General features: G+C 42.1%; 1 protein-coding gene across 1 annotated transcript in view; it reads right to left on the bottom strand.

The window, feature by feature from the left end:
• Positions 1-24,875, bottom strand: part of Kif15 (kinesin family member 15) — a 59,452-nt gene that overhangs the window by 32,368 nt on the left and 2,209 nt on the right. Inside the window, exons 4-14 of the mRNA XM_055601557.1 lie at positions 22,225-22,301; positions 18,695-18,732; positions 17,134-17,231; positions 14,589-14,768; positions 10,313-10,522; positions 8,976-9,101; positions 8,712-8,834; positions 5,705-5,825; positions 4,619-4,695; positions 4,189-4,398; positions 3,029-3,206 (exon numbers count right to left, since the gene is read on the bottom strand). Of these exons, the coding sequence (XP_055457532.1) occupies positions 3,029-3,206; positions 4,189-4,398; positions 4,619-4,695; positions 5,705-5,825; positions 8,712-8,834; positions 8,976-9,101; positions 10,313-10,522; positions 14,589-14,768; positions 17,134-17,231; positions 18,695-18,732; positions 22,225-22,301 (1,438 nt within the window). The remainder of the gene's footprint in view (positions 1-3,028; positions 3,207-4,188; positions 4,399-4,618; positions 4,696-5,704; positions 5,826-8,711; positions 8,835-8,975; positions 9,102-10,312; positions 10,523-14,588; positions 14,769-17,133; positions 17,232-18,694; positions 18,733-22,224; positions 22,302-24,875) is intronic.

Raw genomic sequence — 24,875 nt, 5'->3', positions numbered from 1 at the left:
GATGAGGAGTGTGCCCTTGAGGTGTGCTCACAGGATGAGGAGTGTGCGCATGTGGTGAGCTCACAGGATGAGGAGTGTGCGCATGCGGTGTGCTCACAGGCGGAGGCCACAGGATGGAGTGTAGTTGAGGCATCACGCTGTTACCCAGGATGAAGAGCTAAGAGTGACTCAGGAGCAACACGCATGGTGCTAGACAGAGGAGCCCTTGCACAACTAACTTGTACAGATTGGTGCTAGGAAGCTGGAGAGATGCATCACTGGTGAAGAGCTCTGGCTAATGTCCCAGAGGACCTAGGTTCAATTCCCAGCACCCATATGGCAGTTTAGCAACTGTCTGTCAGTCCCGTTCCAAGGGACCTGGCACCCTCACACAAGCATAAAGCCAGGCAAAACACCAATGCACATAAAAATAAGTTTTTTTAAAAAATTGGTGCTAGTGTCCACTGTGAACAATGAATTATTTAGAAGAGCACATTGATAACAAGGATAATCCTAACTTTGCATATAAAATCTTGGGTTTCCCATACCCAAATACTGCAAATCTTCTATTACTAAGTCAGAAGTCAGAAGTGAAATAATAAAAGGCTTAGAAAAGAGAAATGTAAAAAGCAAGACAAAAAAAATATCAAACCAAATCAAATCAAAACAAAGACATTTTGAAGTGGTGGCTCACAGCACTCAGAGGCAGAGGAAGGTAGATCTCTGAGTTCAAGGCCAGCCTGATCTACAGAGACACTTCCGAGAGAGCCAAGGCTATACAGAGAAACCCTGTCTTGAAAAAACAAAGAATAGATAGATAGATAGATAGATAGATAGATAGATAGATAGATAGAGTGATAGACAGACAGACAGACATGAAATAAAAAGCAAGAGAAGAAACTGGGAGCAGAGCTCAGTGGTGAAGTGGATGCTTGGCATCCGAAGCTTGATCCCCAGAACCATAAACAGAAAAGCAAAGAGGCACACAAGTCAGAATAAAGAGAATTTTCTTAACTTAAAAAGAAACAGGGCTGGTCATGGAAGTGAATGGCTTTTATTCCAGCACTTCGGAGGCAGAGGCAGGTGGATCTCTGTGAGTTTAAGGCTAGCCTGGTCTACAGAGTGAGTTCCAGGATAGCCAGGGCACAAAAAAACCTTGTCTCAAAAAAAAAAAGAAAAACAAAAACAGACAGCCGTTGAGAATGGGCAAACAGAATGTGTTATCAAATGCCAGTTAATTCGCAGCACTAACTGCTACCCCTAAGTTAGACTTAGTACCAACTAAGCCACTTTCCATATAATAATTATGAAGATAATTTATCACTACAGAGTATGTACAGTGTAGCCACAACACTAGAACCAACCACTGGGTAACTTGCATTTGATCACGGGCGGCTCTCACATTGTACAGGCATTAGCCAAACTGACGAACATTTCCACTACTTATTTATGTTTGAATAGTCCAAAGCTTACAATTTCCTATACTTTAAGCGCTAAAATTCCCATTATGATTTGGATTTCAAATGTCCCCACAGCTTGTGTGTTAAATCTTTGCCCCTCAGGGGAACTATGCTCATGGGTGGTCCTAGGGCTCCGGCCTGCACAAGGCTTAAACCCTTGATGAAGCCATAGGTTCATGGCTGCTGGGCAGTGGAAGAAGCAAGTCACGGGCGTGGGTTCTGACGGTGTGTTTTCCCCTCCTCTCCCAGCTTTCTGATTCACGAGCTGAGTAGCTATGGTGTTCCCTGCCATGAAGTTCTGCCTTACCACAGACGTGGAGCTGGCCAAGTATGGGCTGAATCCTCTGAAACCTCAAACCAAATAAGTCAACCTTTAAGTTGACTGATATATACATACATACATACATACATACATACATACATACATACATATATATATATATATTTTTTTTTTTTTCGGATATTGTCACAGCAATGGAAAGCTAAATCACTGAATATTGCTATCACTTTCTACCTTTTGACTAAGGTCATATATAAAAATAAGTATCTGAGTAAAGCTTTTATCAAAACAATAACAAAAGAGAAAAAACAAAAAAGAACCAATTTTCCCAAATATAACAGGTTTACCGTTGGGATAGCTATTAGTCTAATTTATTATGTGGGAAAAGAAAACTTTGCAAATTGTTTTTAAAATATAAAGAAGTACATGTATTTGCAATAAATTAACCCATCAGGTTTGAGAAGAACGAGTGAAAAGCCTAACCACAAGATACTACAAGTTTTTTTTTGTTGTCACTACAAAGCAGAGGCTGAGCTTCAGTCAGGTTGTTGTTTTGTTTTCTGTTGTACCTTTGGATTTTTAAAAAGTGGGTTTTTTTTCCAATTTTTAAAATTATATGTACATGTGTATGCTTGTGTTTGGGTGTGTGTGTGTGTGTGTGTGTGCGCGCGCATGTGAGTGCAGGTGCCTGAAAAGGCCAGAAATGTTAGATCTTCTGAAGCTGGAGTTATAAGAGATTGTGAGCTGCCTAACACGTGCTGGGACCCAGATCTTCTGAAGAGAACACAGCTCTTCAGCAAGCCACCTCGCCAGCCTTGAATCCTTTGCTTTCTTCTTGGCTTGTTTTCTGAGGCGGGCTTGGTCTCAGCGGTTAGCCTAGGGTATGCCCCGGCCTGAGGTGTGTGTGTGTCTCTAAGTGGCTTAGAGTTTCCCCAGTGGATCAGCCTGCCTCAGCCTCCCCAGCACTGGGTTACAAGCACAAGTTCTCAGAAGTCAGGTCCTCGTGTTATGTAAGCACGCACACTGACATTATCTTTCTAGTCCTAGAGGTTAATACTTCCTTTGGATGTATCTATTCCTAGCCTGTGTGTGTGGCTGTTTCTTCTGGACGTAGGTCTGTGCGCCACATGCATGTGTATACATGTCTTGCACCACACATGTATGCCTGGTGCCCACAGACTCCAGAAGAGCACAGCAGATACCCGTTAGGACGGAGTTGCAGACTGTTGTGAGCTCTCACAGGGTGCTGGAGTTGGCACTGGAAGAGCCTAAGCTCCATACGCCCCTTCTCAGAATACTCATTTCTTACCTTTGTCATTTTTCTCTGCGCTAGACATTTCAGAGAAAGCCTTTTCTAGTCTTGCAATAGACTGGGCATCTATTTCGTGGGCTCTTTTCACAGGCTCTAGTAATTTCAGTCTTCTGTTCTCTTCCCTGAGGGAGTGATTTTCCATAGCATATTTCGCGAGTCTGGGGTGATGCTCCACCTGCACCAATGGGAAATTACATACTTCATGTATTTACAAAATTTCCAAAGTGAACTGGTCTCTCCAAAAGCGACTGAGAAATTCCAGAACATACAGTCCTGGATGTACTCTACTACAGCTTCCACAGAAAGAGACTTGGTAACGGTGGGCATATTGAAATGTTTGCGGCTTCCAGCTAAGAAGTGTCCAGTAAGAGAACCTTCACACAAGGAAGGGCTAAGTTAACATACTTGAGGATGTAGGCTCAGTGACACAGCAAGAGCTCAGCATGCAAAAGGTTCTGGGTTTGATCCTCAGCACAGAAAAATTAAATAAATAAAATAAGGGGATGGAGAGGTAGCTCAGCAGTTAACAACACTGACTGCCTTCTCAAAGGGCCTGGGTTTAACCCCTAGTACCCACATAGCTGTAACTCCAGTTCCAGGAGATCCAAGGCTCTCTGACAGCTTCCTTATGCACCAGGTATGCATATACTGCATAGATATACATACAAGCAAACCACGCATACACATAAAATACAAGTAAATAAATCTTTAAAATGAGGGAGGAGAATAAGAAAAAAATTTTCTATCTATTAAGACTGTGTCCCCAAAATACATTAACTAGCAAAATGAGAAAAGTATACAAAATAAATGGAAGTCCTACTGATTGGACATGTCTTAAACATACTGGACACACACACACAAATGTTATTTTGGTTTTCAAACTGGGTGTCTCTGTGCATTCTCACTAGGGAAAGAGAAGATGAGAACTTCAAAAAGCTCAGGTCTGCAGAGCCTGGGGTAGCCGCAGCTGATACAGAGCAGATCACCAGCCCATCTGTTTTCAGCCTAACACCCGGAGAAGGGGATGACATTACACGGCTCACTGCTAGGCAGGTTCACTTGGCGCACTTTCCCTGTGCTATAGGACGAGTCACTGCTGCACGCTCTGACCATACTTTGGAGCTCCTTCCTGGGATACAGATGTGTGCTGCACTCACGTGTTCTCGAAGAGTCTGAATCTCGTCCCTCAGTTCTGACAGCAGACGGTCCTGCTCCTCGGGCAGGAAGCTTCCTCGTGCCTCCTTCTGGAGCCTCTCTAGACGCATTATTTGGTCCTCTCGGAACTTCACAATCATTTTATTAGACTGAATAAATTTTTCCTTTTTGAGGGTGAGGTCTTCTAGTTGGGTAATTTTTTCTACCAGAGACTTTTAAGAAATTCATGATTCAGTTAAACATGAAATGACCCAGTTTCCTTAATTCTCATAAACCCAGTAGAGAGCACTAAGTCTAAACTTACAGGCAAGACATTTGAAGCCTTTTCCTTAAACATCTGGCACTATTTATTTCACTCACTGAAGTGATGAAACCAACCACAACATTAAAGTCAAGATTTCCCGAATCCCGTTTCCTAATTCAATTTCCTACCTTCTTTTCCTGTTCAGATTTCTTAAAGAATAACATTGCTTCCAGGAAATGTTCTACGTAATCAGTCTTCTCTTTGTCTAAAAGGAGAAAGGGAGAAATATGTTCATTTCTCAAAACTAAAAGTCTTTATTGCCGCCAACTGATCTAAAGGAACAGACTCTCATGATTGGTTACCAGTTTCATATTAACTTACTCAGCAAACTGGCTATTCTATGAAGAAAACAAGAAGTTTCTCTGGATTTACTTAGCACAAATATATTTGTGAAAGAAACAGAAATAGATTGTTTAAAAAAACCTGTAGCCTAGGTTGGCCTCAAACTCACAGCAATTCTGCCCACACCTCTCAAATGCTAGACTAGGCGTGAGCCACCAGAGCTAGCCTAGAGAGTCTGTAAGGAAGCTGGAGGAGACCCGTGGGCTTGAGCTCTAACAGAAACGCTCACGGACTGACCGTCGTAGTCTGTTACACTGAGGACAGGCTGGCCTAGAACTCGTTCTGTAGCCCAGGCTATTCTCAATCTCACAGTCCTGACTCAGCTTTCTGAGTTCTAAGAGGAAGTATACAGACTACGCTTAGTATAATGCATACTTTTGTTTTCCTTGTTGAGTTGACTTCACACAGTACTGGAAATCAAACCTAGGGCCTCACCTATGCCAGGCAGTGTTCTACTATCAAGACACATTCCTAGCTCCAGTTTTATTTTGTTTTGCAAGTTTTACAGCTTGCAAATTAATTCTACTAGCTATTTTTTGAAGACACATTTCCTGTCCCCTCACAAACATATGCAGATTACATTTGCTACGGTTGAATCTTGGGAGTGATCTGAGGGAATTTATGTTTATTTCTTTCTAGAACTTCTTGGGGGAGTCACTCAAAACCTCTGTGATTCTCCCTCTCACTGCACCTCACAGAACATCAGATTCAAACACAGAACTATTCCTCCTACACAGGTAAAATAAGGAGAGAGTGTGAGAGAAGTTCTGGAAACCTCACCATATTTTGACCATCTATCTATCCAGTATCAGTTCTCGACCTAATGTTCCCATAAGCCTTTCCAAGGATGAAGGGCAATGAGTTCATCCTACCTTTGGCCAGTAAGCTTTCGGTTATGTGCCCAGAAGTAAGTTGAGACAGTTGTTCTTTGAGCCTCTTCACTTCAGCTTGCAGCTGGCTGACATTTCCTTGGGTGTCTTCATTCACCACAGCCTGGACAAGAATTAACAAAGCACTGAGAGATTGCTTTTCAACTTTTTCAATCCTGCTTTTCATTTGTTTGGTGTGAGTGGTAATGTGGAAGACCAAAAGAAACTGCACCTCTGTCTCACTAAATGGCAGAAAGACTGCTAAAACAGGCAGTAAGCCCCTGCTTCCTGTTCCTGACCAGCAGGGAGAGCACAAGTAGCACAGCTGGTCCCTCGTCCTCTGGCCAAGCCCTCCTCATGAGGCTCTCACTGACCCTGTCCATCTCATTTGTCCTAAGCTATCTTATGCCTAGGACTTCAGATCTGAGTGTGCTGTCCTGCCATTAGGAACCATGCCTTAGCTGGGTGTGGTGGCACATGCCTTTAATTCCAGCACTCCGGGAGACAGAGGCAGAAGGATCTCTGTGATTCGAGGCCAGCGAGGCTACCCAAGCGTACACGGAGAAATCCTGTCTTGGAACCCCCCTTTCCACGTTCCCCCCACCAAAAGAACCATGCTTTCCCTTTCAAACAAGGAAACCAAATACCTCAGCAAGACCCCTCTGTCCAGCAACCTTTGATAAAGAAATCTGGCCTAAAAGGGCCAAAAGGATTAGGCTTAGCAGAAACCACCTTCTCCAGTGAAAGGCACTGATGTTTGTAAAGCTGGCCTGGAACCACAGATTGAATAGAGTCCCTTTCTGCTCTCCCACCATACCAAATGCTATTTTCACTCTCTGACAGTCATGTTCTTATTTAAATGGCCTTGAAAAAGTAAAAAACGGTTACAAACAAATGTCATCACTGTAGTGACTAAATGGTGTCTTCAATTTCTTAAAAATGACCTGTTTGAAATAACTTTAAAAAAGCTTTAACAAAAGCCACCACTAAACACATCACTGTGGTGCAGGATGGCAGTGGTAGAGACGCCAACTGTGTGGACACAGGGACTCCTGTGGAATCACTCTGAACTTTATGTTCAGTTTTGCCATAAATCTGAAGCTGCTTTAAAAGTAAAGTTTATTTCTGAGAGGAAGTGGTGAACGCCTTTAATCCCAGCACTCAGAGGCAGAGACAGGTGGATCTCTGTGAGTTCAAGGCCAGCCTGGACTACAGAGAGCGCTCCACAGCTCCAAGGACAACAAAGGCTACACAGAAAAAACCTGTCTCAAAAAAAAAAAAAAAAAAAGATAAATTAGATAATTTTACAAAAGACGCATAGAACAGAAGGGTAATAAATGCCAACAGCTAACCACCAGACAGACCAGAGGCGCAGCTATGAAATACTCAACTATTTCAGCAATGAAAACCCCCTATGGCAGCCAAGTGCCCGGTGTTCTTGTCTTAGGTTCAGCCTGCCCACCTAGAAAGATTTAAACAGTTCATCGTTAACCAAGTCCAGACACCTTAGCTCTTCCCACTGACGGTTGCCAGGATGAAGAGCAAGGTTGGACGACGAGGACTCACCATTGGGAGTGGTAAAGCTGCTGGTGTTCAGATGTTTAAAGGTGATTTACAATTGCTTCTGATTCACATGGCCAGCCTCATTATGAGGCATTCTGAGGTCACTATTATTCAGTGACATCATAACTGCAATCATTAACATGTTCTACCCTTGAAAGGGCTCTCATAAGCCAAGACAAAGTCAGGAAGTTCTACTGAAGTTTCTTCTTCATACTGCTAACATTCATGTAAACATGGATGACACCACGGAAATCAGGAAAGGAAGAGACCTATGTTCTCACTCAGCCAGGGAGAGGAACAACACGGTCTACTTTACTCTGCCAGATGAACTGGGAAGAAGATGCCCACTTTTCCTCTTGAAAAAGGAAGGCGTTAATCTACCAGTTCATGGCACAGTTGTTTTGTTTGAAACCAAAGGATTGTTCATTTCTCCAAAATAACTAGGAACCTTGTTGGTCTTTTGATAGTGTATACTAGAAGTTGGCAAAGTGCTGTCCACACACGCTTTATGCCAAGTTGTGGACACAGCAAACTCTACTGTTTACATGCTGTCCATGGCTGCTTTCTTGCAAAGGCAGAGCTGAGTAGGTGAAATGGACATACGGTGCAGGAAGCATTAAAGTTTATCAACTAGTACGTCACAAGAAAAGCTTCCAGACCTGAGGCATATACCACTATTAGAGAAGCTTCCTGTACATGAAATAAGATGAGGAATATGCAGATACGTATACACCTTAAGAGGCAAATTTCATTACTATCAACTAACTTTCATGGTATTACTCTTTGCTACCAATACATCACATATGAGCACAGGGCAGGCACATGAACATAAAACAATGCACATGTACAAAACACACACCAACTGCCAGCATCGCTGAGGCTTATTACTCTCCCCCAGCAACAAAAGGAAAACTGCCTTAAAAAACAGCAAAACACACACCAACTGCCAGCATCACTGAGGCTTATTACCCTCCCTCAACAACAAAAGGAAAACTGCCTTTAAAAAAAACCAGCAAAACCACAAAAACCACAAGATAAAACTTGGGTTTCAAATTACATGCACAGGCTGCAAATAATGAACAGGGAATGGTGGTACATGCCTTTAGTCCCAAAACTCAGGAGGCTGAGGCAGGAAGTTTGCCTACTTCAAGATTAGCCTGTGATATATAGCCAGAACTTAAATAAAAAAAAAATATATATAGATAAATAGATATAAAACACTAGGCTAGAGGTGTGGCTCAATAGGAAAGCACATCTGTGAGGCCCTGAGTTCAAAAAAAGCAAAAAAGAAAACAGGAAAGCGAGGGCAGAAGGAAGAAGAAACAGCACCTTGTACAATCAAGGTGAGCTTCTGCAGAACCTCTAGTGGTGACAGGGACAATCATAATAGTATATATAAATGTTTCCAATTTATTTGCTATTATATCAAACACTCCAGTATTTTTACCTTGTTTTTAATCAGCTTGGCTCTCTGAGCAAAATTAAGTGTTGACAGTGTTTCCCCAAAACACCTGGATCCTGGATGAACATTTGCAATTATGGCTGTTTTGGCATTACCACCAAGGGAGTCCTGTTTGATGACATCAGTGATATTTTTAGATTGTAAATCCTAAGAGTTTTCCTCAGGAAATGATAGAGGCTAAGAAACTCTCCCACTCTCAGTCCCAGGGACCACAATGCAGAGGTGGCCAGAGCCAGTCATCAGCTTTACCCGAAGGAGGAAGGTAAGCTTGGAGTCTCTGTAGCAGACATGCCTCTGTTTCCCGTTGCCCACGTCAACAAGGGCCATGATGACCTGGCCCAGGCAACTCAGTGACCGGTTTATGTTCCCTGCCTCCTGAAGAACAAGGGGAAAGAAACAATGAGGTGCAGTGGCACTCTGTTGTTCTGACTAAAAACTTAAGTAGCAACAAGCTGGGCTGGAAGAGCAGAGGAGGGCAAAGTGAAAGGACACGTTCTCAGCTAGAACAAAAAGCTCAACTATGGCCATTTCCTAGTTCATGTGCACTGTCACTGCAGATGCTCACTACAAACTGTGCCTGGGATTTAATTTTTACTTCTTCCACCGAATCAAATGTGGTACTCCGTTCTCTCTCATTCCTGTCAGCAGCAGCAAGCTGCACTCTAAACAGCATGTGACATTACCGAGCTGGAATGTTCAGCAGGTTAGATATTGAATGTTTCTGATTTAGGAGCTTTGCACTTCACCACATTTCTCTGGCGGTGACAGCACCTTCAGTCAAGGAGCGCCTGTACAAGCACGGTCCTTTCTTGAGAGAAACAGGAGCATTTTGCTGATGCAAGCTTAGCAGGCTCAAATCACTCTCTTGCTTCTGACTCCTCTCTTAGGTCCCATTCCTAAACTACACAATTTGTACATATTTTAATGTCAGTACTTAGACACATCACACTGAATTTCTGTCCCACTGCTAACAGCTCAGGGGAGGGACTCTCCCACCTTAGGCTCCCCTTTCCTTCTGCAGCAGTGGCTTTTAACAGATATAAGTGTCGATAAAATAGGCTTCCTACATGAAGCTACACAGTTGCACCAAACTTTTAAATGTTTTCCAGGGTTTAGAAGGCTGAGCACAAACGTGGCCTGGTTCTCCTGGTCCTAACTGACCTGGGCTTTCCTGCTCTATCTATCTATGATCAACTGATGCACAGTGAAATATTCAATGCCATTACTCTAAAAGGCCCAACAAACCTTGAGACGTCACTCTGCAGGGCGGGTATCCCCTGTTCCTCTCTCCTGAACCCTGGTTTCTAGGAGACAACTACTACTGGAAAGCCACTTGTTTTCTTGATTTCTACCCCAAAGCCCACCCCACTCCATTCTTTCTTTCTCCTGTGACCAAAGTCGCCACTCTTGCTCTTGACAGACTTGTACAACCTCATTTATGTTTACTGACATAACTTCATAAAATCCTTGCTCCTTTCTAGTAGGAACAATTTTTATTTCTTTTGAGGTCTTCACTACACTTGGTATGACACCGATTTTTAGTAAGAATTCACAACTAAGTAAGAAGGCCATCATTTCGTTCCTACCTTCAACCTCATTCCTTCTGCATGGGTATCTTTTTGCCTCTCAGACCCTGCTAAATCCACCAGGTTGAGTAAGGAGGTTCGAATGTTCACGGTCTCGCTGCTCTTCTCCATTGATTCTACAGTGATTGTAAAGACTGCATGCGACCTAGAGGACTCTCTGTTCATGGATGTTGATGCCACACGCCTGTTCCTCCACCCTCTAGATAGGACCTAAGACAAATTCAAAACACAAGATAAGCTCCTAACCAATCACCGTCGTACAAAAATAACACATAGGTAATCCTCTACCTTCATAGCAGAGTAATTTCCATATAGAAAAGGGAACACTCATGGCCTTTCTATTGTTATCTAGCTTTGTGAGATTTTATGTTATCACATATTCTAAGCAGTAAATATTTAGATACCAAAAATGGTGGGAGATCTATAAAGAACAAGAGAAATTACTGTCCATCAAAGAATTATTTTCTTTCCCTTTTCATGCCACAGAGAGACAGGGTATGGCAGTCTGGCCTGGAACTCACTACAGAGATCAAACTGGCTTTGATCCTTCTGCTTCCACTTCCCTCGCACCGTGATTATAGCTGAGCATCCCTTTAGCTTAGATAATATAAATTCTAAACCAACAGGAGATCTCGACAGAATCTTTAGTCCAACATTTTGGCAGCTCTCTCCCCTGCAAAGTAGGTTTTTTGTTTCTGTTCAGACGAGAAAATATATCAAGGTTTAGACCACAGGCTCTCAGGCAAGGCAGAGACTCTAACTCTAACTCTACTGTTTGTAAGGTATGTCTGTATATATATAAAGAGTCTGCTTCTGTGTTTAAAAGTGAACATGTGGAGCACGGTGTAGCTTTAATCCTGGCACGGGGAGGCAGAGGCATAGGTAGGCAAATCTCTTTCAGATCAAAGCCTGGTCTACAAATTGAGTTCCAGGACAGCCGGAGCTACACAGAAACTCTGTCTTTCAAACAACAAAACAAAAGAGAAAGTGACACTAACCTCACAGAGCAAAATATCTAAGTTCCTACCTTGGGATGGTACTAAAATTTAGATTGTTATTCAGCATCTAGTGAGGACTGAAATAAGAGGATGCTGAGAATGTTGAGACTAAGGGAAAGTTGTGGGGTTTTTTGGGGGGGAGGGGTTATGGGGCAGGGCTAATGGTGGCTTGTGACAAGGTTTCTCTGTGTAGCCTTTATTGCCCTGCAACTCTCTGTTGAGACCAGGCTGGCCTAGAACCCAGTGCCTCTTCCTTACGGTGCAGGAACTGAAGGAATGTACTACCACACTTAGCCTAAGCTAAGATTCCCAATAGGCTTTTAGGTGATGCTAATGACCTAAGAAATATAATTTGGAGAACATAGTCACAATATGCATAAGGATAACACAGAGAACTGAGTACAGTTACTTCAAAGGCTACATTAAAAATTAAGCAACACGATAAGTAGATATATATAGATATTTAATAATTTTAATAAATATATAGATAAAATACAGTAACTACTATTAACATACTATTAATGACACAGTTTAAACTGAAATTATTTATCAGTGTTATAGATGAACAGAGGGCCTTTGAACACTAGGATATTTGATCTCATTAGGCAAAGCTGTGGGGTTTTTTGGTGGGGATATGGGGGGAGGGCTAGGGGTGGCTTGTGACAAGGTTTCTCTGTGTAGCCTTACTGCCCTGCAACCCCAAGACTGTGAACTGTAAAAACCTTGTTTGCTGTGGCTCAGCCCTAGCACACACCTTTAATACAAGTGCTTTCTGTACACAGAGTTAAAGAGTTAACCCTAGGTCAAGAGGTGGAGCAAGAAACCAGCGGACAGGGAGTAAACAGAAAGGAGGGGCATTGAGTTGAGGGGTGTTTAAGACAGTGGAGGAGAAGAAAGGGCTTTTGGCTTTTTCCTTCTGGGGAGCTGAGTAGGAAGGTTAGCTGGGTGCTTTCTCTCTCTGATCTAGTAGGTTTTCACCCAAACATCTGGCTCCCGAGTCTTGATTTATAAAATCACACAATTGAGATTTTTTTTTTTTAAAACAACAGGCAACCTCTTTACCACTGACCTATAACTCCATTAAACTGATATTATTTGTATTTTTATAGTTTTGCAATAGTACTCTATGCCTTCTTTTCATAGTGTTATAAATATATTTAATATTAGTTCAGTTATGTATTTGTATAGCTAAAAAGAACATGTCTCTCAAACATAGGTCAAAAGCAACAAACACATTTGCTTGAATACTTAACTCTTAAAAAAAAAAATATATATATATATATATGGTAACTAATATTTTGTATGCTAACTTTAAAATACTTCAAACTGATTTCTAGGAATACATAAATTATCAAAATTGACCTGAACTAGAAATAAAATGCCGCATAGCTTTATTAGAGAACCTTTACTTATAGTGAAGAGTCTTGGGAAAGGGAATGGCTTATGGTGGAATGCTGCTGACTGTGAATGAGGTCTTGGCTTTGATTCCCAGCACACACACATCTTCTTCCAGAATGAGGGCCACAGAATTGGAGCGACAAGCTCTGCCATAATTTCTAAGTAGATATCATTCTAAATACGCACCCCCAAACAGGTAAGACAAGAGCATAGGACAAAGGGAAATGATAGGTTGAGGTTAATCTTTAACAATTTTATGAAAAGAGCTGAGCTCATTGGCATACCCCTATAATTCCAATGCCTAGGGAGGCAGAGGCAGGCAGATCACTGTGAGTTAGAGGCCAGCCTGGTCTACAGAGCAAGTTCAGTACACCCAGGGCTATACAGAGAAACCCCGACACAAAAAAACCAAACAAACACCACCACTACGCAAAACACTAAAAACTCTACAGAGTTCTTTATCAAACTAATGGCAGTGTAAAAAAAAAAAAGTGCATAACAAAATTTAAAAGGCATTCATGATTTTAAAAGGTAAGTGATATGGTGACTGATTAGAAAGAAACATTCAGCTGTTAGCTGGGTATAGTGATGCCTGCTTGAAATCTTGGCACTTAGGAGCCTGAGGCAAAAGGATTAAAAATTTGGAACCAGCCTGGTTGGGCTGCATGAGTTCAACGCAGCCTGAATTTCTTAATGAGACAGTATCTAAAACAAACAAACAAACAAATAAATAAATTCAAGTACAGCTGAGTGCAGTGATATATGCCCTTAATCCTAACACCCAGGAAGCAGAGCAGATGGCTCTTGGGAGTCCAGGGCAGTTAGAGCTATACGGAGAAACCCTGTCTCAAAAACAAATAAACAAAAACAACCAAATTAATTGATTATGGGATAAAATAATAATGACATTCAGCACAAGACTATTTTGAGAGAAGAGCTAGTGATGTGTAACAGAAAGGAATAGCTACCCCTGTTAGTGCTGATACATGGTCTAAATTGTTTGATGGGTTCTTGCAAGGTCACGTTAACATCACATGCAATAATGTGAGCATGTGGCAATATTTTTATGAATTCAGTTTTACATTGTAAAGTTTATTTATGGTGCTGGAGAGATGACTGAGTAATTAAGAGCATTGGCTGCTCTTCCCGAGGAACCAAGTTCAATTCCAGGCACCTACTTGGCAGCTCACAACTTCCTTTAGCTCCAGTCCCAGAAGATCTAATGGAGGAGGCACTGTGCACTCATGGTACACAGATATACTTGCAGGCAAAATATCCATACACATAAAAGAAAATAAAGGAAAAAACCAGAACAATTAAAATTGGCCACACCAGGCTCCTTAAAATGTGAGCACAATGTTTTCTAAGTTCCTTCACTTTATTTGTTTGCGCCTCATAACAAAAAAGCAGACACAGAAAGATCACTGTTCTCATGAGGTCCTTGAACAGGGAGCTCACAGAGCAACAGATGCCAAGAAGGTATCTTCCGCAAAGTGTCTTTTGGACTGTTTTCAGAATAAACACCATCAAAGCATTGCAAAAAAGCCGAGCAGCCCAGAGCCATCACCCGCACTCCTGCCTTTTTGTGAGATAGGGTCTTACCATGTAGCCAAGGCTAGCCTTGAACTTACAATTCTTTCTGCTTCTTCCTCCCAAGTACTGGGAGTACAGGTATGTAACCCCCATCCAGCCCAAAATTTGAGTGTAACTGGGGAGAAATCTAGAAAGTATTACCACATTCTTTGTCCTTTAGTTTTCAAGAAGTTTGTGCAATGCCTTTATAAAACATTTTTAGTATCTTAATCTTGATTCTTTGAGACAAGGGCCCTTTCATGGAATGCCTGCTGTCTAAACATCAACACATCCTCGTGGCAGGGTACCTGATAGGCTTCAGCAGCTGAGGTCACAACCTGCTCCACTGCACCAACCACAAAGACTCCCTTCTTTATGTGCTCCCTTAAGTACAGTCCAACGGATGCTGAGTCCAGCAAGTCATAGATCTGCTCATTGTAGACCTCAATAAAGGAGCACTTACAGAGGAAGCTCTTCCCGGCCCCAGCCTGTAAGAGAAAGCCTTAATAAGCACACCGCTGTCACACACTGGCCTCAGCTTCCATAAGCTCCTGCAGGCAGGCCTTCCTACTGCCCTCTAATAGAACGTAAAACATCAAAAAGTCAGGGAAAACAAGCTGGAAAACAAACTGCAGAACATGCTCTCATTCTCAAGTGTCATCGCGGCAGTCCCAGAAATCCAGTTTGGAGAGGTACCACAGAGCCTACTCATACAGATGGAACTGAGCAATCCAAACGAGTTTCCACTGTCCTCCAGAGTGTAAAAACAAAGTTTTGTTTTTACATGTATTTTTTGAGTTTCTGTGTATAGCATGCTCATGAAGGAAATCCATGTGTAGATCAGAGGAAAACTTCTGGGAGGTTATCACCTTCTACCATCTGGGTCCCAGAGATCAAACTCAGTTCTCAGGCTTGGTGGCAGGAGTACTGACCCACTGAGCCATATCATCAGCCTGGGTTTACTTGAAGCAAGATTCATGTTCTTTAAAAGACTGAAAATAACTCACCCTGAGAACCTACACACTTGGGGCTGGAGCGATGGCTCAAGGTGAAGAACACCTGCAGCTCTTAGAGGGCTCCTGGGCTTGGTCTCCAGCACCCACGGAGGTACGAGCGACGGCAGGTCCAGTCTGTTGCCCTCCTCTGCCCTCCACAAGCACAAATTTGGTGCACTTACATGCAGGTAAAACACCCATACATTCAAAATAACAATAAAACCTGAAATATTTTTTTTTTTCTGTTTTAAAAAACAACAACAACCAGAGGCTGGAGAGATGGCTCAGGGGATACAAAGCCTTGAGTACTTTCCCAGAGGACCCTCATTAGAGTCTTGGCACACAGAGGTCCACAGTCATCTCTAACTGCAGTCCCAGGAGATCTGACATGTTCTTCTGGCCCCCTTGGGCACCAGGTTTGCCCATAGTATAACAGACACACATGTTGACAAAACACCCAATATTCATATAAATAAATTATTAAAAAATTTAACCATAGAAATACATGGTGTTAAACTTAAATATTTCACCGCCATGCAGTAAGTCTAACTGCAGTGTTTGCCAAGGAGTAAATGGTAAGCCAATGCTATATAGCAATGTCCAAGATACACAGTATACAAAGCACAAAACACCAAGGGTTCTTAGCTCTAGAACCTACCAAGCTAAACGAGTGCAATCCTGAGAATGGTCCAACCTGGGAACCAGTGAGAGGGAAAAGATGGCGTCCTTGGATGGATTCATAACCCCATGGAAGTAGATGACAGTGAGGAACCAGAGAGAGGGAAAAGATGGCGTCCTTAGATGGATTCATAACCCCCATGGAAGTAGGTGACAGTGAGGAACCAGTGAGAGGGAAAAGATGGCGTCCTTAGATGGATTCATAACCCCCATGGAAGTGGGTAACAGTGAGGTGCAAGCAAGTTCTGCAGACAAACTGAGGCAGTCCATCGTTAAAGAGGACTTTATTTATCTCTATGGACCAGTTACTTTACCATTGCTGTGACAAAACACCATCACCCTGACAACTCATAAGAGGAAGGATTTGTTTGGGCTTATGGTTCCACAGCGATAAGAGTCCATGATGGCAGAAAGAAAGCAGCTTACTGGAACAGGATGAGCCCAGAAGCTGAGGGTTCAAATCTCAAACACAAGCAGAAAGAGGAGGTAGTGAACTTGAAACGGTGTTGAGACTTTCTCCAAAGCCCACCTCCAATGACCTACTCCTTACAACAAGATGATATCTCCAAAAGCCTCTCCAAAACGTGCAACCAAGTGGGGACTTAAATGCCTGAGGCTATGGTGACCATTTCTCATTTAAATCGTTGCAGTCTATTCTCCTTGGCTGAGATTGTCTACGCACTTCCCTCTCCCAAAACTGGCTGAGAGCCCCAGAAGCAGCCTGCTCTCTCGTGCATGCTAGCGCTCAGGGTAGCCTTCAACTCCCCATAGGGCGACTCTCAACTTCTGATAGCCTTGAGATTCTGACCCTCCTGCTTCCACCTCCAGCATGAGGAGATTTCAGGTGTTTGCCAAAACACCCAGTTTACGCAGTGCTGGGGACTACTGCACGTGAGGCAAGTAGTCTATCAACATTTTATTTTTTCATTATATTATTGCTCTATTTTTAATCTATGTGTAGGTGTTTTGCCTACTTGTATGCCTGTGTGCCATGTGCATGTCTGGTGCTCTGGAAGGCTGGCAGATATCAGATCCCCTGGGACTGAAGTTGCAGACAGTTGTGAGCTGCCCTGTGGGTGCTGGGAAGTGAATGCAGGTCCTCTGGAAGAACTATCAGTGCTCTTTACAGCCGAGCCATCTCTCCAGTCCCCCAACATTTCATTTTTACAGTAAGCTTTACCTTTTCTTTTTCACGATCAATTAAGGAAAACAAATATTCAAAACTTCGTGGAATTACTCCTCTCAGATTATGAGAAAAATTATCAGAGTCTGATGGTCCTGAGGAAAAAGAATGAAACAAAAACCTTTTATTCTGAGAATCCTTCAAAGTGCAATTTATAAAATATCAAAGGCAATTTATACAGAAATAAAATATACACAGTATATGGTATAATCAACTTCCAAGGTCTGTCTCCAGCAGACCCAGTTTACAGTTTACGCCTGTGAAAGACACAGTACTAAAACTGTCAGTCAGAGCCTGAGGAAAGGCCCACAGAAGGCACCAACTCAATCTAGAAATAGATGTAATCTGAAAGAGAAATCAGTCCCCACACTAAGCCTGACATCGCTCGGCTGTCAGGTACTGACATAATCGTACTGTTTACACACGCGACTTTTGTCTCCATAGAATGTGGTGGTTTGAATGAGAGTGGTCCCCCACAGGCTTGCATGCTTGAGGGCTTGGTCTGCAGTTAGTGGAACTGTTTGAAACAATTAGCTGTGGCCCTTGTCAGAGGTGTGCGAGTGGGGGTGGGCTCCAGATTTCAGAAGCCCACATCATTCCCAGTTACCTGACTCTGGGTCTCTATTGGATCAGATGGAAGCTCTCAGCTACTGCTCCATACCTGTTTGCCTGCTGCCACGGTCCTGCCATTCTAGTAACGGAGCCTTCTAAAATGGTAAGCCCTGATTAGCTCTTTATTCTTTAACTTGCCTGGTCATGTTGTCTCTTCACAACAAGAAAACTAAGACACAGACTGATGTGTTCTCTAACCCATGGGCCCACACTGTGTGTTCACTTTAAGTGTCAGAATTTTCAGCTACAAAATGGAAATAATAATGTCAATAACCAGAGAGTTTTTGGGAAGAACTGAAAGGCTGCAAATAAAGCACTTATAATTGTACATCAAACAAATGTAAGTGCTAAAAATTAGGATTTGCTCTATTTAACTGGGCAGTAAAAGCCACCCAGATCTCCACAGGACTCCTAGCAGACAGCAATGCAGAGTGGTTTTCCTATTGTTACAGCTGGGGAAGGACAGGTGTAGAAGAGTTATAAGGAATACGATTTCAAGCTTGTGATAACGATATCTACATGTCTGATACAGCTGCACAGTTCCGCCCTCACAAGCTCTGTGCCCCGGGCTACCCTTCCCTCAAAAAGTTTGCCTGTGTCCCTGATTCCTGAAGCAGCTCCAGAACAGTTCAGAGCAATAAATTCAAAATTCAAAATTGCATGATGCTAATGAACCATGTTTAGAAAATTCTTAAGACAGGATGAGGGAATGGATACCAGCAGAACTGGCCACATGCTCAGGATCTCACCTCCCAACCTCCAGGAGGAGGTGCCAAACACTGAGCCACAGAACGCAGCTATAATGAAGATGGACTCACAACCTGGGAGATATCCTGATTTTTCTGAGAGCAATATAACACAAAAAAACCATGCCTTCCCCCAAAACATGTTCCAAGTGGTCAGTAGAGAAAGTCTACTTGACCAGCAAGCACTGCTCTTTACTTACCCATCATAGTAAATGTCTTCCCTGAGCCAGTCTGCCCACTGAAAAAAGAAAATTGTGTTATTTTCACACATAAAATTGAGCATGCCTTTCTAATTGAACATGGTCTACTAGAACGTAGGGAGATGATGCTCTCCAAATGCCTCTGCAACCCTCTTTCTGCTATCTCTACCTCAGATATCTCAGTTAGTAAACACACGGCTGCCTTTTACTTTTTTTTTGACTTTTTGAGACATGGCTTCTCTGTGTAACAGCCCTGGCTGTCCTGGAACTCATAGTTGTGCACCAGCATGGCCTCAAACTTGCAAGGATCCACCTGCCTCTGCCTCCTAAATGCTGGGGTTAAAGGCATGCACCGCCATTACCTGGCTGCCTGCCTCATTTTTTATAAATAGCAACAATATTTTATGGATACAGAATCTTCTAGCATAATTTATTCAACCAGAGTTAATTAGATTTCTGTTTCCAATTTTTGCTAAATAATTCAGTAATTTTGAAGGTCTCTGCCTTGAAAAGACATTGAGATGTCTTTGTTTTAAAATAACTTTAAACAGGATCAGATGAATGGGGAGGAGGTCCCCCTTATCAGTGGACTTGGCAAGGGGCACGGTGGAGATGAGGGAGGGAGGGAGGGACTGGGAGGGAATGAGGGATCGGGACACAGCTGGGATACAGAGTTAATAAAATGTAACTGATAAGAAAAAAATAAAATTAAAAAAAATAACTTTAAGAGCTGCACATGGTAGAAAATGCCTTTAATCTAGCATAAGGCAGAGGCAGGAAGATCTCCCAACCAATAAATCATTTATCTTCAAGTTCTACCCACAAACATTAAAAGGAATTTGAATTAATATATATTGATGAATGCGCCTTAGATTAAATATTCCTACAGAACTGAACATAGGGGCTTGTGCCTTTAATTCCAGCACTTAGGAGGCAGAGGCAAGCATAGTCCTGTGAGTTTAAGGCCAGCCTGGTCTGTATGACAAGTTCCAGAATAGCCAGAGATGCACAATAAGAACCTTCCTCTAAACAAACAAACAAATAAATAAATATGCAAGAAAACAGGTAATAAATAAATAAGCAAGCATGTCTACAGAGTCTTCACGGAGAACAGTTCTGAAGATATGCAACCTGTGGCAACTGTAGCTATTTCAAAAACATTTTCAATTTCACCACTGAAAATAATCTATGGAAAAAATTCTTGCTACTTTGGGAAGACATGATAGAACGGTTTTCTATCTCATGCCTTAAAAGAAAACATTTAAAGGGTTCTAGCTCTAATTCTTTAGATGTGAGCACAGGGCCTGCAGAAACCAGGAAAACAGAACAGGAGAGGGAGCCACAGACAGCGAAGACATCAGGGGACAGGTGGTCTGATCAAGAAAATGGGAAAGGTGAGCTCTTTGGGGAAAAGGCTGGAGGGAAATATAGAAGGAAGGAAGAAAGTAAAATAACAATAAGGATGTCTGAAAAAGCCATAAGGAATCATACAATTCCTATTTACCTAAAAAAAAAAAAAAAGACATGTATGTATATATGTGTGTGTGTGTATACATAGTCATATATATGTGTGTGTGCCAACACCCACGCCAGTGTCGCCATAGTATCATAAGCTCCAGGGCAGGGGATACGCTTTCTCCGGAAATTCACCCCCTGGAAGGTCCCTGGCAAACTCATCCCACTTGGAAAAGAGACGTGTTCTGAGATTTCTACACTTTTTCAGTTGTGGCTCTGGGGCTGGAATAATGAATTTGGTGATCTTTTTCTGTGACTCCTAAAACAGCACAACTAATTTTATAAAGAAATTTATTATTAGTAGATTATTAAAGGCTTTAATAAAAATAATATGTAAAAGGAATAAGTTTAAGAAAAGTAATGAATTAGATTTAGTATTAATAGGCATTATAAGAATAGTGAAAAAATAATGGGCTCCTTCTTAAGAAATAATAACATGAGAAGTACAGCTGGCACGAGTTTACCCCTCCCTTCAGCATCTTGTTCCTAGGGAAGATCATAAATCTTTAGCAGGACATAAGGGTGTTTAGACTTTGGCAGATATTCGACTTGGCTCGGAGGACTATTACAGCTCCTGACTTTCCTCTTCACTAGTCAGTGATAATGAAACCATAGTTTGAGGTTTTTGTTTCTTGTTTGCGTTGATCAGAAAGTTTCTAGGCAAAGATTTCTTGTGGGCACTGCCCTATGTTAAAACATAAACTTTGTATCCTTGGTAAAAGTCTGAATGTTCTGGAAAGCATGCCAATTTTAAGGTGCTTCCTTGTGAGATCACTATAAAAATACCAGCTTGACTTCAGTAAAACTGCAGCAGAGTCAAAACCATCAAGGTGTCTCTGTCTGCCAATTCATCGCCGAAACTGTGTCTTCCTATCCAAAGCCTTGTTCTCCCGCGGACGACGGGAGCCCGACTGGGCCTGTCTGTGGCAGTGTGTATATAAAATTTTACCAACTTCTCTCATCTGGGCAAAGACTATCTAACAAAAAAACCTCACTACCAGACATAAGCAGCCTGTTGTGAGTTGTCTGCCAGGGCTGTCCAAGAGACTCCCTAAAGATACAGCCTATGGCTGTTGCCCTTGGTTGCCCCCCCCCCCAAGAGATGGGTACCATGTGAGGACACATGTACTTCAGAACAGGGTCCAGAGACCTCTGAGATGGAATGACTTCAAAGCCCACCCCTGCAGACTAGTTTTTATGGTACTAGAAAGCACATAAAAAGGTAATTGTAAGTAAGTACTTTACAGTTAATATTTTTCTCACAGCGATACATTTTAATTCTGAAACTGCTTTACATGTCCTCTAGACAGTAAAAAGTTTAGCACCGACAGCAAAGATAGCTAAACAAGAAAGAAAGGCTAGAGTAAACCCTGTGGTTGCTGGACATCAGTATAAACTCATCAACAGCATAATACCCACATCTGTAGATGATACGGAAGCAATTCCAGATCTCTCAGCGGACCAAAGATGGACCAAGATGAGGAATACAGCATTAGATTACAACGCAAAGTATGCTATAAATATCCATGACTATAGAGCATATAAACAGATGGATAAATAAACAAATGGAGAAATAGATAAACCTTTCTTTCAGAAAATTCCAAATATCATTCTTCTCTCCAAGAGGTGAAATTCACTCTACCTTGATTATCCAGGTCAGACTGACCCGTCACAGGTGTCTCTAAAAGTCCAAAAACCTTTGTCAGGAGTGAAAAACAAGAAGGGGCCGAAAGCTGAACTGTGAGCTTGAAAACAGAGAAAGGGCTCTGATCTAAGCGAGGTGAATGGTCTCTAGAAACTGGAAAAGGAAGGAAACATTTCCTGAGCAGCTGAGAAAGAATGAAGGCCCAGAAACAGCCTATCTTACCTCAGTGAGACCCATGTTGACCTTCTGACTCAGAGAACTGCAAAATAAATTTTCTGCCACTAAGTCTGGGGTGACTTATTAAAGTAGCAATAAGTAGGACCTAACAGAAACACATCACATCTTTATACAGAGACAGTCAACAACTTACTACGCAAAGATGGTCCCATTGTAACCGCTCATGCACGACTCCACAATGCTTTTAGCCACTGTTGAGAACACAGACTCCTACAAATACAAGCAGCAAGCACGTTAATGAACATACTTCTCACCCATACCTCATAATAAAAATGGAGTGCTTAGACTTTAAGGCCTACAGCTTAAAGACTGCATCTACTTTAGGAAAACGGCTAAACCATACAAGATGAGAAAAGGTAAAACCCAAATATCATTAGGTCTAGTAATCTCCAATACAATCAAAGATTTCAAGTGTGTATCTCTTGCTTTGGAGGCACATGACCAGGGAAAGGTCAAAAACCTGACATCATCTGAAAAACCTAATACAGTGTCAACTTTATTGTTTTGACCTCATCAATTTCTAAAATACAACAGTTTTGCTATTTTTTTAGTGTTGATATTATTTACAAATCTATTTCAATTCCTTGGGTACACACACACACACGCGCACGCGAGAGAGAGAGAGAGAGAGAGAGAGAGAGAGGGTGCATATGACATTTTGCCTAGCACACCTCAGGCGCTATCCGGCGGGTTTTTATTGTTTTGGGTTTGAGACAAAGTCCACTCAGCAGGCAGGCAGGCAGGCAGAGCAGTGAGTCGCAGTGACCCATGTCCCTGCCTCCTCTCCGCTGGGACTACAAGTGTGGGCCACCAAACCTGACTTTGTTTACGGGTTCTTAGCACGTTACTGACTCTACCATCTCCCAATCATTTCAATTTTTTTAATGAAAGCAAACAAACAAACAAAACCACATACCTCTAAAAAAGAAAGAAAGGAAGAAAAAAGCAGGGCATAGTGATGAATACCCTTAATGCCCGGCATTCAAAGGCAGGCGGGAGTTCAAGACCAGCCTGGACTACACAGTGAGTTCCAGGACAGTCAGAGTTACATGGTAAGATCCTGCCTTAGAAAAAAAAGAGGAAAAAAAAAACAAACATTGCATGCAGATGGCCGGACACAAAGCTCAGTGGTGAGAAGCACTACTGGCTGCTCTTCCACCCTAGTCCAAATTTCAGCACCCACATGATGGGCTCATAACTGTCTGTAACTCTAGTTCTAAGGGGTCTGACACCCTCTTCTAGCATTAGAAGGCATCAGGCACATATGTGGTGTGCAGGCATATATGCAGGCAAAACACTCAGACATGTAAATAATAACTTGATTTTTTTTTTAAACACACATGGAGTTTGCTCAGTGATTAAGAGCACTCATTGCTCTTGTATAGGTCCTGCATTTAATTCCCAGAATGCACATGGTGGTTCACAATCATCCATAACTCCAGCTTCAGGGCATGTGACATCCTCTTCTGCCCTCCTAGGACATGAGGCATGCACATGGCACACACAAACATACATGCAGGCAAAAAACTCAATACATACAAAATAAATCTAGCTAGGCATGATGGTACATGTATTTAATCCTAGAACTTGGGAGACAGCATGGTCTACAAAGAGAGTGTCAAGATACCCAGGGCTATACAGAGAAACCCTGTCTCGAAGGAAAAAAAAATAATCAAAAAGAAAAAATGTAATGCATCTAAATTTTAGGGAAAATCTTATATATTACATACAAATATTATTCTGTCTTAGCACAAAATTTATAGCTCTATATTTTTTATGTATATGAGTGCTCTATCTGCATGTACACCTGCATGCCAGAAGACTTCAGACCCCAGTATAGAGGGTTGTGAGCCACCATGGGATTGTTGGGAATTGAACTCAGCACCTCTGGAAGGGCAGACAGTGCTCTAAACCGTGGAGCCATCTCTCCAGCCCCCATAGCTCGACATTTTCTTCACTTATTTTGTCATTATTTTGTACTGAAAATAATTTTATTTTATTTTTACCCATGGGTAGATACAGTTTACCAACAATGCAATAATTCTTAAACCTACACTGTCCACACAGTACATGTGGCTATTGAAAGCCTGATACAGGTTACTAGTCTAAGCAGAGATGTTGTATAGGTGTAAGTTAGAGAGGAGAGTTTGAAGACCGAATCAACAGGAATGGAAAATATCTTAATACCAGTTTACATTAAGTACATATTCAAGTGGTATTTTGGACACACAGAGTTAAATAATATATAGGACTGGTTAATTTTGCCAGTTCCTGTTTCCCCACACTGTGTCTACTGAGGTACTTTAGAACAGGGCATCCTGTAACCCTGGAACTGGTTATATAGCTGAGGCTGTACTTGATTCTCCTGCCTTCAACCTCTAAGTGCTGGGCTTACAGACAGAGGCTACTTTGCCTGTCTTTCCGAGATGAATGGGATGTGTATGAGCAATTGAATGTAGCTAGGGTCTTGACAGAAAAGAGTAGAAGGAAGGGACAGCTCACTAGATCCCTCTTAACCTGAAGTATATTTTGCCATTGTCATTTCCAGCAACCATTAAGAGCTCCGGCTCAGTGGCACATGCCTGTAATCCCAGCACTCAGGGAGGCAGAGGCAGGTGGATCTTTGTGAGTTCGAGGTCTACAGCCTGTTCTACAAAGCAAGTCCAGGACACCCAGGCTACAGAGAAAAAACCCTGTCTTAAAAAACAAAAAAACAAAACAGAAAGAAAGAAAGAAAGAAAGAAAGAAAGAAAGAAAGAAAGAAAGAAAGAAAGAAAGAAAGAA

Source organism: Psammomys obesus, unplaced genomic scaffold, assembly GCF_907164565.1.
Source record: "Psammomys obesus unplaced genomic scaffold, mPsaObe1.curated_primary_1811, whole genome shotgun sequence".
In the NCBI taxonomy this organism is placed as follows: domain Eukaryota; kingdom Metazoa; phylum Chordata; class Mammalia; order Rodentia; family Muridae; genus Psammomys; species Psammomys obesus.
This window is presented reverse-complemented; position numbering and strand designations above follow the sequence as displayed.